At 25.2% G+C, this 15,766-nt stretch overlaps 6 protein-coding genes across 6 annotated transcripts, besides 2 other annotated features; 4 read left to right on the forward strand and 2 right to left on the reverse strand.

Moving 5' to 3' along the window:
• Window positions 1–145: 145 nt before the first annotated feature.
• Window positions 146–717: a repeat region.
• A 1,026-nt stretch (window positions 718–1,743) lies between these two features.
• Window positions 1,744–4,100: a repeat region.
• Window positions 4,101–6,612: 2,512 nt separating this feature from the next.
• On the reverse strand, window positions 6,613–7,479 carry EHI_005860 (uncharacterized protein; the record flags this gene model as incomplete). Its single annotated transcript, XM_648318.1, has 2 exons — window positions 6,613–7,272; window positions 7,342–7,479. The coding sequence occupies 2 exons, from the start codon at window positions 7,477–7,479 to the stop codon at window positions 6,613–6,615; spliced, it is 798 nt and encodes a 265-aa protein (XP_653410.1).
• Window positions 7,480–7,643: 164 nt separating this feature from the next.
• Window positions 7,644–8,628, forward strand: EHI_005870 (proteasome regulatory subunit, putative; the record flags this gene model as incomplete). The annotated part of the gene is made up of 2 exons (XM_648319.1): window positions 7,644–7,813; window positions 7,896–8,628. The coding sequence occupies 2 exons, from the start codon at window positions 7,644–7,646 to the stop codon at window positions 8,626–8,628; spliced, it is 903 nt and encodes a 300-aa protein (XP_653411.1).
• Window positions 8,629–8,681: 53 nt separating this feature from the next.
• Window positions 8,682–10,325, reverse strand: EHI_005880 (uncharacterized protein; the record flags this gene model as incomplete). Its single annotated transcript, XM_648320.1, has 1 exon — window positions 8,682–10,325. One exon carries the CDS (start codon window positions 10,323–10,325, stop codon window positions 8,682–8,684), a length of 1,644 nt encoding a protein of 547 aa, XP_653412.1.
• Window positions 10,326–10,547: 222 nt separating this feature from the next.
• Window positions 10,548–11,756, forward strand: EHI_005890 (60S ribosomal protein L3, putative; the record flags this gene model as incomplete). The annotated part of the gene is made up of 1 exon (XM_646950.2): window positions 10,548–11,756. One exon carries the CDS (start codon window positions 10,548–10,550, stop codon window positions 11,754–11,756), a length of 1,209 nt encoding a protein of 402 aa, XP_652042.1.
• A 99-nt stretch (window positions 11,757–11,855) lies between these two features.
• On the forward strand, window positions 11,856–12,518 carry EHI_005900 (small GTPase Rab7, putative; the record flags this gene model as incomplete). The annotated part of the gene is made up of 2 exons (XM_648322.1): window positions 11,856–12,379; window positions 12,449–12,518. 2 exons carry the CDS (start codon window positions 11,856–11,858, stop codon window positions 12,516–12,518), a joined length of 594 nt encoding a protein of 197 aa, XP_653414.1.
• A 272-nt stretch (window positions 12,519–12,790) lies between these two features.
• Window positions 12,791–15,693, forward strand: EHI_005910 (Rho guanine nucleotide exchange factor, putative; the record flags this gene model as incomplete). Its single annotated transcript, XM_648323.2, has 3 exons — window positions 12,791–12,797; window positions 12,861–13,004; window positions 13,079–15,693. 3 exons carry the CDS (start codon window positions 12,791–12,793, stop codon window positions 15,691–15,693), a joined length of 2,766 nt encoding a protein of 921 aa, XP_653415.2.
• Between the last annotated feature and the right edge of the window lie 73 nt (window positions 15,694–15,766).

A 15,766-nucleotide genomic window follows, 5' to 3' on the forward strand; every position in this document is an offset into this window, starting at 1 on the left:
AAATAAATGTTATTTTTATCATTTTTCCAATAACAATAAATATATAATAATATTAATAATATAATAATAATAAAATTATAATATTGTTATTTTCTATAATTAGTTTATTTTATTTTTAGTATTTTTTCATTGTTTTAATAAATAATAAAAAGCAATTAACTAAGTATTAATAGAAATAGCTTCTATTGTTAATGGCTTAGGGGAGACTAATCCAAATGAGTCTTCTTCTAGCAGCTCTACGGAGTATGTTTGGTTGTGATAGAAGCAGTATTCCATGACATCCATCATGTTTTTATTACAATGGTTTTTAATTTCTTTCTCGATGTTAATGTCAATTTTTAATTCTTTAATTAATTTATTACTTTCTTTATTCATTAGTCCATTAATTGAAATTACTTCTGGATTTATTTTGACATCTTTTAGTTTTTCTATTTTCATTATTCTATTCTTTAATTCATTATACATATTTCTTTTCTTCCAATAGGCTCCATTAATATTATGATCAGCCACAATAGTTATATCAAATAATAGACCAGTTTTATTCTTTTTATCTAATACATATATGTCTGGTATTTTGTGATATTGTCATTCACTTTTAGGCATTATTTGTTTGTTCAATATCATTGTGATGTCTTTATATTTGAACACTGTTTCATATGGTGGTTTTTTATATTGATTATTTCATGTGTATTTTCTTATTAACCAATATGATAATACGGCAACGAAAAAAGCAAATAATAGAAAAGAGGAGGAAGAAAGATATAAAAGAATAAAAATAAACTAGAGTAAAGAATAAAAATAAAGTAGAAAGTAGAGAATATAAAAAGAAAGAAGATAAAGAGTAATAAAATAGAATAGATAATAAAAGAAGAAAAGAATGAAAATGGTGTATTTTTAATGTAAAAATTAGAAATATTCAATAAAAGTGTCTAATCTAATGATGTAAAATAATTGGTATTGTTTTATTGATGAAAAATATTTTATTCTTTTTATGTTTATTATTTATATGTATAATTTCATTATGATGTTTATTATTTAATCAATAATATGTGTTATGTTATTATAATATATAATAAGTGATAAAATATAAATGAAAATGATATGAATATATAACATAGATTGAATATAGAATATAAAACAAAAGAATAATAAGAATAAATGATAAATAAATATAGAAATGATAATCAATGATATAATAATAAATTCAAAGTATAAAATATAAATTTAATATAAATCAAAAGAGAATAAATATAAAATGAGAGTAAATATAAATGATAATAATATAAAAATGATAAGGATGAATAAACAAATACATCTAAATAGAAAAGAATAACAATAAGAAAATCTAAATAATATAAACATAAAAATAATAAAACAAGAATAATATAATAATATATAGATAATAAGAAGAATACAATGATATAAATATTATAAACATAGAAATAAATATATAAAAATACTATAGATAAATAACATATAAAGAAAAGAATAAAAATAATTAAATATGATTCATCAAATCATCTATTTCATTAATATTTCATACAAAATGAATACAAGTGAACATAAAATATAAACATAAATATTTATATATTCTGTATTTATCATACTTTTTATTTTTTTATTTTTTTTAGGAGCAAAATATAATAAATGGAATATTCTATGGATGCAAATTATTTTGCATCTTTTTTCTTTTTTGTAAATTATTTAAATGCATTTTTTCTTTGCTTATTTTCGTGCACTTTGTATTCAACCATTCATTAAATAATTTTAATAAGTATTTCTTTGGTTGTTCTAAATATTTAATCCAAAATCCTTGTATTTTATCAACTCCCGGTGCATTCCAATTATCAATGAATTTAATAGCATAATCTAGTTCATTTGGAGTGATTATAGATATTCTATCATTAATTCTATTTTCAATTAATATTTCATATAAATTAATATTCAGGAAATCTATATTAGTGTTAGTTTCATAGATTCCTTTCCAGAAATTAATAGTGGAGATATTATCTGGATATTCATCTTCTTTAGATTTATTTAGATGTTGCCTTTTTCCATATTTCATCATTTTATAATTCCATCTTATTCTTTTCCAATTATTCTTTCTTGCTTCTATTTCTATTCTTTTCATCTTTCGGAGGTATTTATAATAGTTTATTTGTTCAATTGTTTTTATTTTAATATGGTATATATCATTTTTCTTAATATGTAATATTCTTTTCAATTTCATATATTGTTTATTATGGAGTAAATCTCTCAATCTACATATTTTTGATTGTAATATTCTTTCAACTTCTTTCTTGTTTATTTTTATTAATTATGTTAATAGTGGAAGATACAGATTTAATATAGTGGTAATAATCATCTAATGTATTTATTATTATTTCATTTTTATTAATAATATTAATTATTTGATGTATTTTCTTCTTATTGTAATAATAATTAATAAATTGTACATCTTCTTGTTCTTTCTTTTCTTCTTCTTTAAATATTTTCATTATTTCATCTTCTTCTATTTCTTCTTTCTTGTTCATTTTGGTTATTATTTCTTTTAATTTCATTATCTTTCTATTGATGCTTTATTATTTCTTCCTCCATTATTCTATTAATTTCTCTTTTAATTTCATTCTTTATTTTAAATGTCTTCTTTATTATTTCTTTATATTCATTAATATCATTTACTTTAATTCCAAATTTATGTATTAATCTTTCTATTATTTCTTCTTTAAGTTGACATCTTAATTTTCTTTCAAATAATTTCAAAGCAAAACATTTATAAAGTGTTAAAATTTCTTCTTTTCTATCTGTTTGCTTCCCCTGTTTTTTTGATTATCTAATTCTAATGTGGTGATCTTCTTATCCTGAATATCCATTTCTTCAATGGATTTCTGCGTTAACTTTCTTTTTTTAGAAGATCATCTTCACTTGATGATATTTCATCAGCTACTACCACATTGGGGGTGAGGTCATTTACAATTTGTGTTTCAGATGAGTCTGTTATATTGTAAGTTACCTCATCTTTCTTCTTTTCTTCTTGTGTACTTTCATTTTCTAATTTAGATAATTTATCTTTCAGGAAGAGCAATTGTTGTGTTAAATTGTTTACTTCAGACCTTTTTCTTTCAGATTCAGCATGGAATTTGAATATTTTTTATCGCACTTGTGGTTTTTTGTGCTTATCTCATTCTCATGCTTCTTCTTTAATGCCATAATATACTTAGTTAGTTTTTTTATGGTTTGGTCTTTTATTTGTAATTCCTTTTTCATTTCTTCTTTCTCTTTCATATCCTCCTCCACTTTCTTTTCTATTTCTTCTACTCTTTTTTTCTTTTTACTGTTTTCTTCTTCCTTTTCTACCAGCCTCTTCTTCTCTCCTTTAGTAGGCCTCTTCTTCTCCTCAGCAAGCCTAGCTTCTACTCTCGTAGAATCTTTATCATCGTCTTCTTCACTTTCAATACTCATTACATAGTTATTGTATATTCTATTGTCTTTAATCTCATTTGGGTTGTACTGTTTATTGTCTTCTTCCATCGTCATACTAATAGTTTCTTCTTCCATTCTGATTGTTTTGGTTTTTTCTCGTGCATGAAAATACCATCTTCTCCATATTGTTGATGATGTATATTCTTTAGTCTTGGTATTTTTTATTTCTTCTACTTCTTGTGGTGTAAGTATTTTAATTTCTTCTTCAAAGAGTCTTTTCCAATATTCTTGGTTTTGTATTTCAATCATTTCTTTTCTTTGATTTCTGTTTTGTTTCTTATTTTGATATTGTTTGTACCTTCTTTGTGTGTTATTATGGTATTTGTTTCTATTATATTGATATTGTTTATTTCTATTGAAATTATTATTAAAGTGTTTATGACGATGATTATGATTGAAGTGATGAGTGAAATGATTTGTATCATCTATGTTGTGATAGTTATTGTTATAATTATTATTGTAATGGTTAGTGTGATTATTCATGTATCTCTGTCTATACAGATAATATCTATTTTCACTCATTCTTCTATCATTTATATTTCTTTGATGATGTGAAAGTCTTATTTTTTGATTATTTGTTTTTCTATATTTTTTGTGGTGTCTCCTGTAATGCATTTTTTTGATGAAAATATACATATAAATAATAAACATAAAAAGAATAAAATATTTTTCATCAATAAAACAATACCAATTATTTTACATCATTAGATTAGACACTTTTATTGAATATTTCTAATTTTTACATTAAAAATACACCATTTATTTCTTCTTTTCTTCTTTTATTATCTATTCTATTTTATTATTTTTATGTTCTTTCTTCTTATATTCTCTACTTTCTACTTTATTTTTATTCTTTACTCTAGTTTATTTTTATTCTTTTATATCTTTCTTCCTCCTCTTTTCTATTATTTGCTTTTTTCGTTGCCTATTTCACACATTAAAGTAATACTATTCTCTTTATTACTAAGATACAAACACAATTTACAATAAATGATTTGTACAACTATCCATCACCTAAACAAGTATTGTGATTAGTAAATAAATACAAATTTAAAATTCAATTAGAATATGATTTGTTTTTTTTTACTTAAAAGTCTATTTATGTACTAAATACATAATAGAGAATTTTGGTTTATTTAACATAAGTTATTACATTAAGTTATTTTCCTGAGAGTATGAGTTTTATTAATTTGACCATTTCCCATTGAATGATATAAAAATATTCTGTTTTTAGAATTGATATTGTTGAGAATAAAAAGGAAATAGAAGATACTTGGAAAGAATAAGAGTGTGATAATAAACTAAATAAAATAAAAGTAAATTGATTAGTATATTCATCAAATTGTTCTATTTCTATCAAAAATACATTTTAATAAAACATTCTTATTAAATCAATTTTAATTATGGTTTAAACATACCCACTTAAAATAAATAAAAAGATATTTTGTGTTTATTTGATGATTTTATTTTTATTAGACCATTATTGTTTTCTTCTTTTTGTTGTTTACTTTGCTGTTTTATAATTTCTTTTATCTTATAACTTCTTTTGTTTAATGTAGTAAACGACTTACTTTTCTTTCATTACTATATATACTGTATATTTCAATTCTTGTTAACTTTAGAGTCATTTATTCTTTTTTTTCATAATCAACTATTTAACTTAGCTTTTTATTTTATCATTGTGTGACATTCTTTTTCTCGTTGTTTTTAAGTATATGATTTAATTGAAATCTAACGTATCATAGTTTTACATTATAAAAACTAGTATAACATATTCAGTTAATTCTTTCTTTTGTTATATGGTTATCATTAATAAAAATAAATAATTCTAACATATTAGATATTTGAAATGAAACAGAAATATAACTATATCAAGTATTATATGTACATTTTCATTTTATTTCTTGAATGAAAGAACGAAATACTGATTCATATTGTTGATTTCTATGATACTTGTGATGTGTTATAACATCATTCTCAAAATAACTTATTTATCTTATTCACCTTTAAATACTAAATTCATTGTGCTTCATTATACTATTCTTTATCACTATTCTGTTATCAGTCTTAACAAATTATCACTTAATTTCATACCACCTTTTGTGCTAAGTTAGTATGAATTGGTTAAATATGGATCAAGACAATTGACCTTACAAGATATAAATGAATTTGAACATGATAATATAAATGTATTTTTATAACATGGCTAATGTTTCTTTCACAACGTTATTATGATACATATATAAAAAATACATCATATTTTATATTTAAGTTATGTTTATAACTATGTGTTTTGTTTGTTAGTATTACCCTTTGTTTATATAATTGTTAGTTGTTTCATTTTTAACCTTTTCTCATGTTTATTTAAAATCCATAACACTTTTATTATATTCTTCAGTGTTTTTTGAATATAAATAGTGAATTTATGCTATTTAATTATTTAATACGTGATAATGTTTATTGACTTCACTGTTACTCATTTGATTTTCAAGCTCTAAAAACTATTGGTAAGTGATGAAAATACTTTATTTTCTCTTAAACGCTATTTCTGATACTCCGAATTATTTGAAACCAAAACAACTGAAGTCAACACAAAAAAGAAAATAAATCAATAGGTGTTAATGATGAAGTTTAATAAACAAATAGCTAATAATTATTTGTTGTTTTATGTGTTAATTGTGAATGTTGTTCTTTTTTCAAAAACAACAAATACTAAACATAAAATTGAACCATTTATCTATGAAGTTAAATATTATGTAATTATTGAAGGATGAACATTAACTACTCTTAGTAATTACAAGAAATAGAGGTTTATAGAAAAACTCTAATGAAGTATTTTATAGAAGATATGGACATGTCAAAAATTAATGTTATTAGAGGATTTTAGTAAATATCATTGTATCATCTGACTATTATAAATAAATAAATTAAATAAGTGACATGACTTACTTGAGCATTCCATATTTGTTGTTTTTAATAAGTAGAATATAATTTGTTTTTAAAAATATGTATATGAACAGTACTGAGTGAATTTATATAAGACTATTGTTTAAAATAACGTAAACAAATACAATAAATGTAATTAAGTTATAGCGTATTACTAAAATCTTTTTATTAAAGAATGTTGTTTCACAACTCCATATTTTCACTATTACCATCATCTCTATTTTCTTCTTCACTGTTCTCATCATTATTCTCATCTCCATTTTCTTCATTATTCTCATCTCCATTTTCTTCTCCTAAATCACCAATAATTCTAAATCCATTAAGAATATCTTCAAGTCGTCCACCATTTAACAATGCTCTAAATAATAAATCTTCTACTCCAAGTGCATGTTCATTATTTGTAGTAATGTTTCTTCTACGATTAAGTAACGCTGGTCTAACTTCTCTAACAGCATTAGGAAATTTCTTACACATAAACTGAGTAATAATTCTCATGTCTATTGCAATTTCTCCAGTTAATAACATATTTACAGCAACTTCTTTATTTCCAGCACACATACAATAAGCAACAACAGCAACTTGTTGGTCAAACCCAATATCACTCAGAATTAATATGTCATCTTTTTGTTGTTGAGTTAAATGATTAAAAACTTGCATCATTTCTTCTTCAGTTAAAGGTTGTTCTTCTTTATCACTATCATCAATTGTCATATCTGTCTTTTCAAATAAATTAATATCTTTATTTTGATATTTTGAAACATAAACAACAACGATTTCTTCTCCATTCTGTAATTCAACTTGTTCTTTTTCTAATGGCTCTCCTTTTTGAAATATAGTAAATTCCTATACAATTCATTAACCCATTTATTTTTTTTTTGAATTAAACCCTGCAATATTAAATAAACAACAAACAGTATTATCTCTATCTTTTTGAGAATTACAAATTAAACGTTTTAATTCATTCAATGTTAATATACTAGGAACATTTATGGTTGTTTTTTCATTTTCAAGTCTATTAACTAAAATTTCTATTGTTTGAGAGTCACTCATTGTTCTTTATGTAATGATTTTTCTTGTTCTTCTTTCGATTTTTATATTTTTGTCTTTTCAAACAAAAACATTTTTTTCGGTAAAACTTCAATAACTTTTGTGTTATTTAGTCTGTGGTTTTTCTCTTTCATCTCAAAATAATATACTCATTCATCAAAAAAGTTATGCCAGAAGCAACGATTATTATTATAGATACATCTGATTATATGAGAAATGGTGATTATACCCCAAGTCGAATGGAGGCACAGATTGAAGCAGTTCAAGCAATCACTTCAGGAAGATTAAGAAAAAATCCAGAAAATCATGTTGGTTTCATTGCTGCTGGAAGTGAATCGTTTGTTTTTTTTTTCTATTCTAATACAAAGTAAGAAAATAGATTTAAACTTCATATCAATAACATAACTCACCTTAAATAGAAAGAGAATCCTTGTTACTCTTACAGGTGATTTTGGAAAAATTTTAAGTGGATTACATGAAGCCAAAATTGGTGGTTCAAGTGACTTCAAACAAGCGTTATTAGTAGCTAAATTAGCACTTGCTAATAGAGTTGATAAAATATACACACAACGAATCATTTTATTTGTTGGATCACCTTTAAATATTAATTCAGATGAAGCACAAACAATGGTTAATTTATTAAAGAAAAGTAATATTGCATTAGACATTGTTTCATTTGGAGAGGTTGTTGATAATGCACCAGTCATTGAGTTATTCCCATCTCAAATGGGGGATGATTGTACTTTAGTAACAGTTCCAGCAGGACCACATATTTTACTTGATATGATTTCTAAAACTAATATTATTATGAGAGATGGAGGATTAAATACATTTGATCCAGAATTTGATCCAGAGTATGCTGCTGCTATTCGTGCATCCATGGGAGATGTTAATGGTGGAACAGAATTCTATGATGAAGATGCAGCATTAAGAGCTGCTATTGCAGCATCATTAGCAGACTATGAAAATTTACAAACAACAAATGTCCAAGAATCAAAAAAAGAAGAACAGAAAGAAATGACAATGGAAGAAGAGATTGAAGAAGCAATTAAAATGTCATTAGAGGATAATGCCAAAAGTAATCAATCTAAAGAAGAAAAGAAAGAAGAAAATGATGATAAAAAAATGGAAGAAGACAAAAAAAATAAATAAAATATGAATTTTTAAAAGTGTTGCGTTCTTTTTGTTCAATGTTTTTATTATTTTTATTCAACAAATGAATATCCATTTAATAATTCTTCTATATTAATAAAATTAAAGCAAGTATTTTCTGTAAATGGTGGAAATGGTTGGGTTGATTGAAGAAGCACAATGTCATTATTAGTTTTCATTGAAATGTCATTTAATTCTTTAGCCAATTCTGTTTTTCTGAAATGATGAATTCTTGAAACATAATGTGTTGATTCAAGTATATAATGTAAAGTAATTTTAGAATTCATTTCAACATCAAAAACGAGAGCTACAACAAGACAATTAAATGGTAATTTAGTTTGTGCTAAAATAAGTAAATCACTTAAATCATTTTTTTCAATAAATCTAAAAAGACATCCTTGTGAATATAATACATATAATGTTCTACTTTTTGTTAGTATTTCAAAGTATTTTAATAAAATGTCAATACAAAATAAACATCGTTCTTCATTAATATATCCTCCACGAGGACAACCAATAGATGGAAGATATCTCTCAGTTATATAATATGCTTGTTCATAATCAAAACTTGGTAATTTTTGTCTACTTTGTGACTCTAATGAAAGAAGTGCAATAGAATTAAAATAATTGAATAATCTATCAATAGGAACAGAACATAATATAGAATTTGAAAATACTACATCATTTAATAATGAACTTTGTGAAATAAACCATTGAGAATTATTAGTAATAATTATCATTCTTCTTTTATTTGTTGATAAAAATGTTGTTGTAATAAAATTTCCATCTTCTTTAGGTAAATTAACTGAAACTGAAACTCTTAATTCTATTTTTTCTTTATTTGTTCCTTTTAATGTTGTACAATTAAATGTTGAACATAACACACATCCTCCACAAAATGGATATGGTTCAAATTTGTTTTTTTCATAATCAAGATATTCATTAATAGGTAAACAATTATTTGATGATGTAATAATAACATTAGGATAATCAACTTGTAATGTTGGTAAATGAACTGAAGATCCTGATAATAAAAATACTTTCATTTGTATTTCTTTTCCTTTCATAATTGATATTGGAACAAGAGACTCAACTAAATATACAGTAATTGGGTATGTTATACTCTGTGTTGTTAAAAATGTTTGACATTCATAAAGATAAATCTTTGTTTGTTCAATATATAATTGTAAAAGTTGAATAACAATACGATAAATAATAAGTTCATTAGTACTCATAATATTTGTATTAAAATAATTCTTTATAGAAAATACTAGGTGTTGAACTTGTTGTAAAAAATACATTAATATATCATAAACTATTTGGAGTGTTGACATATCCTTATTTTGAATAATCCATTGAATACCTTCTCTCATCTGTGCAAATAAATAATTAAAACATTCCTTTCTTTCAAAAACAAAATTACAATTTTTATATAATGACTTTGTTGTTTCAATAAATGGTACTTCAGAAATTGGACATCCATAAATTGAAGAATATTCTTGAATCGGTAATATGAAAATATCTCGTATTTGAAACAATGGAAAATGATTTTGAATTTCAGTACTATTAATACATGAGTCAATAAATAATGCTTTACAAGGTGATAATTGAACTGGTAATGGAAGAGAATCATAATCAACATTTTTTAATTCTAACGGATTTTTTACTGACTCAAATAATGCAGTTGTTAAATACATGAATTGTTCATAGTTTTAGAGTTGACTCTTTTCTTTAGAACAATGATAAATGATGAGATTAAATCTTTTCTTTTCTGTTATTTATCACTTAGATAAACTATTAACTAAAATTATAATAAAAATATGAAACTTATTTTGTTTCTATGAATAAAATATGAAACAAGGAAAAACCCTTCAAATTAAAACCACAAGTAACTAATAAATTAGTTGTTCGGGGGTTTAATGTCACACAGAAAGTTTGAAGCACCAAGACACGGATCACTTGCTTTCCACCCAAGAAAGAGAGTTCATAAAGTAAGAGCTACTGTCTCTGCATTCCCAAAAGATAATGCTGCTGAAAAACCACATCTTACTGGATTCCTTGGATTCAAAGCTGGTATGACTCATGTTATTCGTGAAGTTAAGAGAACAAACACTAAACTTCCAAAAGATGGAGTTTTAGAACCAGTCACCATTATTGAAACACCACCAATGGTTGTTGCAGGATTTGTTGGATACAAAAAGACTACTACTGGACTTAAACCAATTACAGCTGTTTTTGCTGAACATATTGCTGATGAATTCAAAAGAAGATATACTAAGAAATGGTACAAAAATACTAAAAATCAATTTGCTGTTCATACCGAAAAATACAATGATGTAAAAGCTAAATCAAAGAGAGAAAGACAAATTAGATTAATTAAGAATAGATGTGATGTTGTTAGAGTAATTGCACATACTCAAATGGCACTTGTTCCATTAAAACAAAAGAAAGCTGAAGTTATGGAAATTCAAATTAATGGAGGATCAATTGCTGAAAAAGTTGACTTTGCTGTCTCACTTCTTGAAAAACAAATTAGTGTTAACTCAGTCTTTGGAACTGATGAATGTATTGATGTATGCTCAGTTACTAAGGGACATGGATATAATGGTGTTATTAAGAGATTTGGTGTAAGACATCTTCCAAGAAAGACTCACAGAGGATTAAGAAAAGTTGCTTGTGTTGGAGCATGGCATCCAGCTAGAGTTTCATGGACAGTTGCTAGAGCTGGTCAAATGGGATTCTTCAAGAGAACAGAAGTTAACAAAAAGATTTACAGACTTGGATGTGGTGACCTTAAGAACGCTAAAACAGAATTTGATATTACAGAAAAAGGTATTACTCCAATGGGAGGATTCCCACATTACGGAGTTGTTAAGAACGATTTCTTGATGATCAAAGGAACTGTAGCAGGTATTAGAAGAAGAGTTATTTCATTAAGAAAAGCATGCTTCCCATCAACCACTAGAACAGCTCAAGAACAAATTGTTCTTAAATTCATTGATACATCATCTAAATATGGACATTCTAGATTCCAAACAACCACCGAAAAGAAAGCACGTATGGGACCAATGAAGAAAGACCTTGAAAGACAAAGAGCTGAAAAGGTTGAAGAAGGAAAGAAACTTTAAAGATAATTGAAAGAACAAGAATTAAAGAAATTAAAAATTTTAATAGTTTTTTTAATAAAAGAAGGAAGAAAGAACTTAAATAATATTAAATAAAAAAATATGACTCAACAAACATTTAAAATAATTCTTGTTGGAGATTCATTTGTTGGAAAAACATCAATTATAAATAGATTTATTAATGCAGAATATTCAACGGATTATAAGTCTACAATTGGATCAGATATATCACAAAAAGAAATTATTGTTGATGGATTATTATATTCACTTAGTATTTGGGATACTGCAGGACATGAAAAATATCAAAGTGTTATTAAATCATTTTATCGTGGAAGTGATTTTTGTTTATTAGTTTATGATGTTACTAATGAAGAATCTTTTATGCATTTAGATAAATGGTGGAATGAATATCAACAAGAAGATGTTGACAAAGCAAGGGAGGCTGTTGTAATGGTTATTGGAAATAAAGTTGATAAAAGTCAAGAAAGAGTAATTACTGAAGAACAAGGAAAGTCTCTTGCTAATGAAAGAGGATGGTTATATAAAGAAACTAGTGCATCAGAAAATATAGGTATTGAAGAAATATTTAAAGAATTGATACGTTCAAAAAATCCATTAAAAAATTCGTTTGTTTTTATTGTTATTTTATTTAGGTATTACATTTCCAATTGAAAATATTATTGATTTTTAAATAGAGTAAAATATCCTCAACCACCCCCAATAGTTGAAATACAATTAAATGTTCACAAAAAACAATGTTGTTGAATTAAAGAATTGGTAAATTTTAAAACCATTAAACTATATTTTTATTATTATTATATTAGTTATTTATTATTTATGAAAATATTTGGCGTTATGAAAAAATGACAAATGAGACTCATAATGAGTGTTTATGAAAAGGTTTTTTTTATAGTGAAAATTAAAAATAGAAAATCTTATTTTAATTAAGGAAAAAAGAGAAAAGATTCTAATAAATCGGGAAAATAAAGTGGAAATTACCAAAGAACTAAGGAAACTATGAACTGGAAATTTATAAAATGAGTGGTTTGTTAATCATTTAACCTGAAAAGACAAATGAAACAAAAAGACAGGAATACTTATTTCTAGTATTTTCACATAAAAGAAAGTCTTCTTTTGTAAGAGATTCTAAAGACAAAGAAAAGGGAAGAGATGAGGAAACAAAGGAAGATAAGGAGGCATTAAAAAAAGAAATGGAAATACTCAATAAACCAATGGAAGATAGTTATGTTAGTTTGTTCATTAATTTTATTCTATAAATATTACTATAAAGGTAAATTATTTAACTGGTATTTATATTGTTTTAGAATTTAAAACATCATCACGTGGAAAATTAGTCACTAATGGTGACATTATTAAAATGGTTATCAAAGGTCTGAGTCATAATAGTGATCAAAGTGGTGCTACTGTAGAAGAATTCTTCAAACAAATAGATTCTAGAACAATGACAGATGAAAATAAAAAACATTTTAAAAGAGTAGTTAGTGAAATGACAAGTTCAGAAAAAGTACATTTAAGAGGACTTGAGATTTTGAATGAAGTATATTTAAAACCAATTGTAATGAGTGATAATAAAGAATGGTCTTCTATTGCTAAAAAAATACAAAGTGATATTTCTACTCTTATTAATGTACATAAAAGATTTTTAGAAATGATGGAAGAAGGACAAGCAAATGCCAAAGGTGATTCTTTACCAGTATTTGGAGATAAATTCATTAAGAATCTACAATTTTTGAAGATGGCATCTAGTTATATTAATAAATATCCACAATATCTTGAACAAATGACAAACCATTTCAAAAAAGAAAAAGATTTAATTAAAGCACAAGAAAAGGCTAAGGAACAATATATGAAAGAACATTCTGATGTTAAAAATATTCAAGCCATTTCATTTTATTTAATTACACCAATTCAAAGAATACCACGATATGAATTATTAATTCGAGATATGTTAAAAGACACAGGGAAAGATTATGAAGGATTAGAAAAATTGAAAACAGCATATCAAGAAGCCAAAAAATCATCTGAAGGAGCTAATTCACTTAAAATTCAATCTGAAGAGAATTATAAAGTATTGCTTATGAGAGATATTATCAAAGGAGGAAAGGAATTGGCAAAAGACGCAAGTGGAAGAAGATATATCTGCAGTGGACCAATGTTTGTTGTACCTAACCTTAAGGACAAGTTAAAAGATCTATACTATTTCTTCTTATTTAAAGATATTTTTGTTCAAACAAAAGTGAAAAAGTTACATGGAGAAAGTATTAAAAAGATGGATGGTGATACGGCACACTTTGTTTATAATAAGTTTATGGATATGGAAGATTTTAATGGATTGGCTGATTGTGTCTTTGAGTGTGAAAAAGAATGGAAAGTTAACGCTGGTTGGAAATTAGTACAAACTAAAGGAACAGAAGAAGTTCCATTTGTTATTAATTTATTTATGGGAAATACATGTGAAAATTGTAAATTTGCTGTTAACAGTGAAGAAGAAAGAGATGTTTGGGAATCTGTTTTATTTGACCAAATTGTTGGAAGAAGAAAGACACTAGAAAATATTGCAGGTAGAAAAAGACATGTTACTATAGATACTAGTAACACTAATCATTCTACAACTGCAACACTAAGACAAAAGTTTATCGAACCAGACTCGGAATATCTGAAATATAAAGCACCTAATGGTGGGGTTTTAATTAACAACGGGGATATTATGAAGAATGTTATTAAAACATTAGAGTCTAATGCTGATCAAAGTACAAATAATATTGAAGAATTCTTCAAACAAATAGATTCTAGAACAATGACAGATGAAAATAAAAAACATTTTAAAAGAGTAGTTAGTGAAATGACAAGTTCAGAAAAAGTACATTTAAGAGGACTTGAGATTTTGAATGAAGTATATTTAAAACCAATTGTAATGAGTGATAATAAAGAATGGTCTTCTATTGCTAAAAAAATACAAAGTGATATTTCTACTCTTATTAATGTACATAAAAGATTTTTAGAAATGATGGAAGAAGGACAAGCAAATGCCAAAGGTGATTCTTTACCAGTATTTGGAGATAAATTCATTAAGAATCTACAATTTTTGAAGATGGCATCTAGTTATATTAATAAATATCCACAATATCTTGAACAAATGACAAACCATTTCAAAAAAGAAAAAGATTTAATTAAAGCACAAGAAAAGGCTAAGGAACAATATATGAAAGAACATTCTGATGTTAAAAATATTCAAGCCATTTCATTTTATTTAATTACACCAATTCAAAGAATACCACGATATGAATTATTAATTCGAGATATGTTAAAAGACACAGGGAAAGATTATGAAGGATTAGAAAAATTGAAAACAGCATATCAAGAAGCCAAAAAATCATCTGAAGGAGCTAATTCACTTAAAATTCAATCTGAAGAAAATGATAAAGTAGAATTTATTTTATCTTTGATTGATGCTGATTTTGGAATATTGCCGTCAAGAAGATTTATATGTTGTGGGCCAATGTACTTAACTAATAATTTAGTTAGTAAGCCAACACAATGGAATTATTTCTTTTTGTTCAGTGACAGATTGATTGGGACTGTGATCAAGAAGTATCATGGAAAAGAAGTTAGAGATGAAAAAATGATGGAAGAAGCAATAGAAGAAATTAATAAAATTGGTGATTATCAACAGTTACAAGACTTCCAATTTGCTAAAGAGATTGATGCTTTATTTACTGAAGGAAGTGGAATATACCTTATTGAAGATTGTGAAATGGTAAAGAATATGGTTAGTTGCAAACTAAACCAAATTCCATATAAATTTTCATGTGAAACAAAAGAAGAGTGTGAAGCATGGAACTCATTAATATTTGATCAAGTGGAACGTGTGAATGCCTTAGCTAAAAAGAAAGTTGAAACAGTTAAAGCTAATAAATAAAATTCATTGGTTAAAGAAAAGTCAAACAATGACTTGATACATTTATTTTGATTTTTTATTTGATAATTAATGA

Source organism: Entamoeba histolytica, genomic scaffold (genome assembly GCF_000208925.1).
Source record: "Entamoeba histolytica HM-1:IMSS scf_1104750516361 genomic scaffold, whole genome shotgun sequence".
NCBI lineage: Eukaryota > Evosea > Mastigamoebida > Endamoebidae > Entamoeba > Entamoeba histolytica.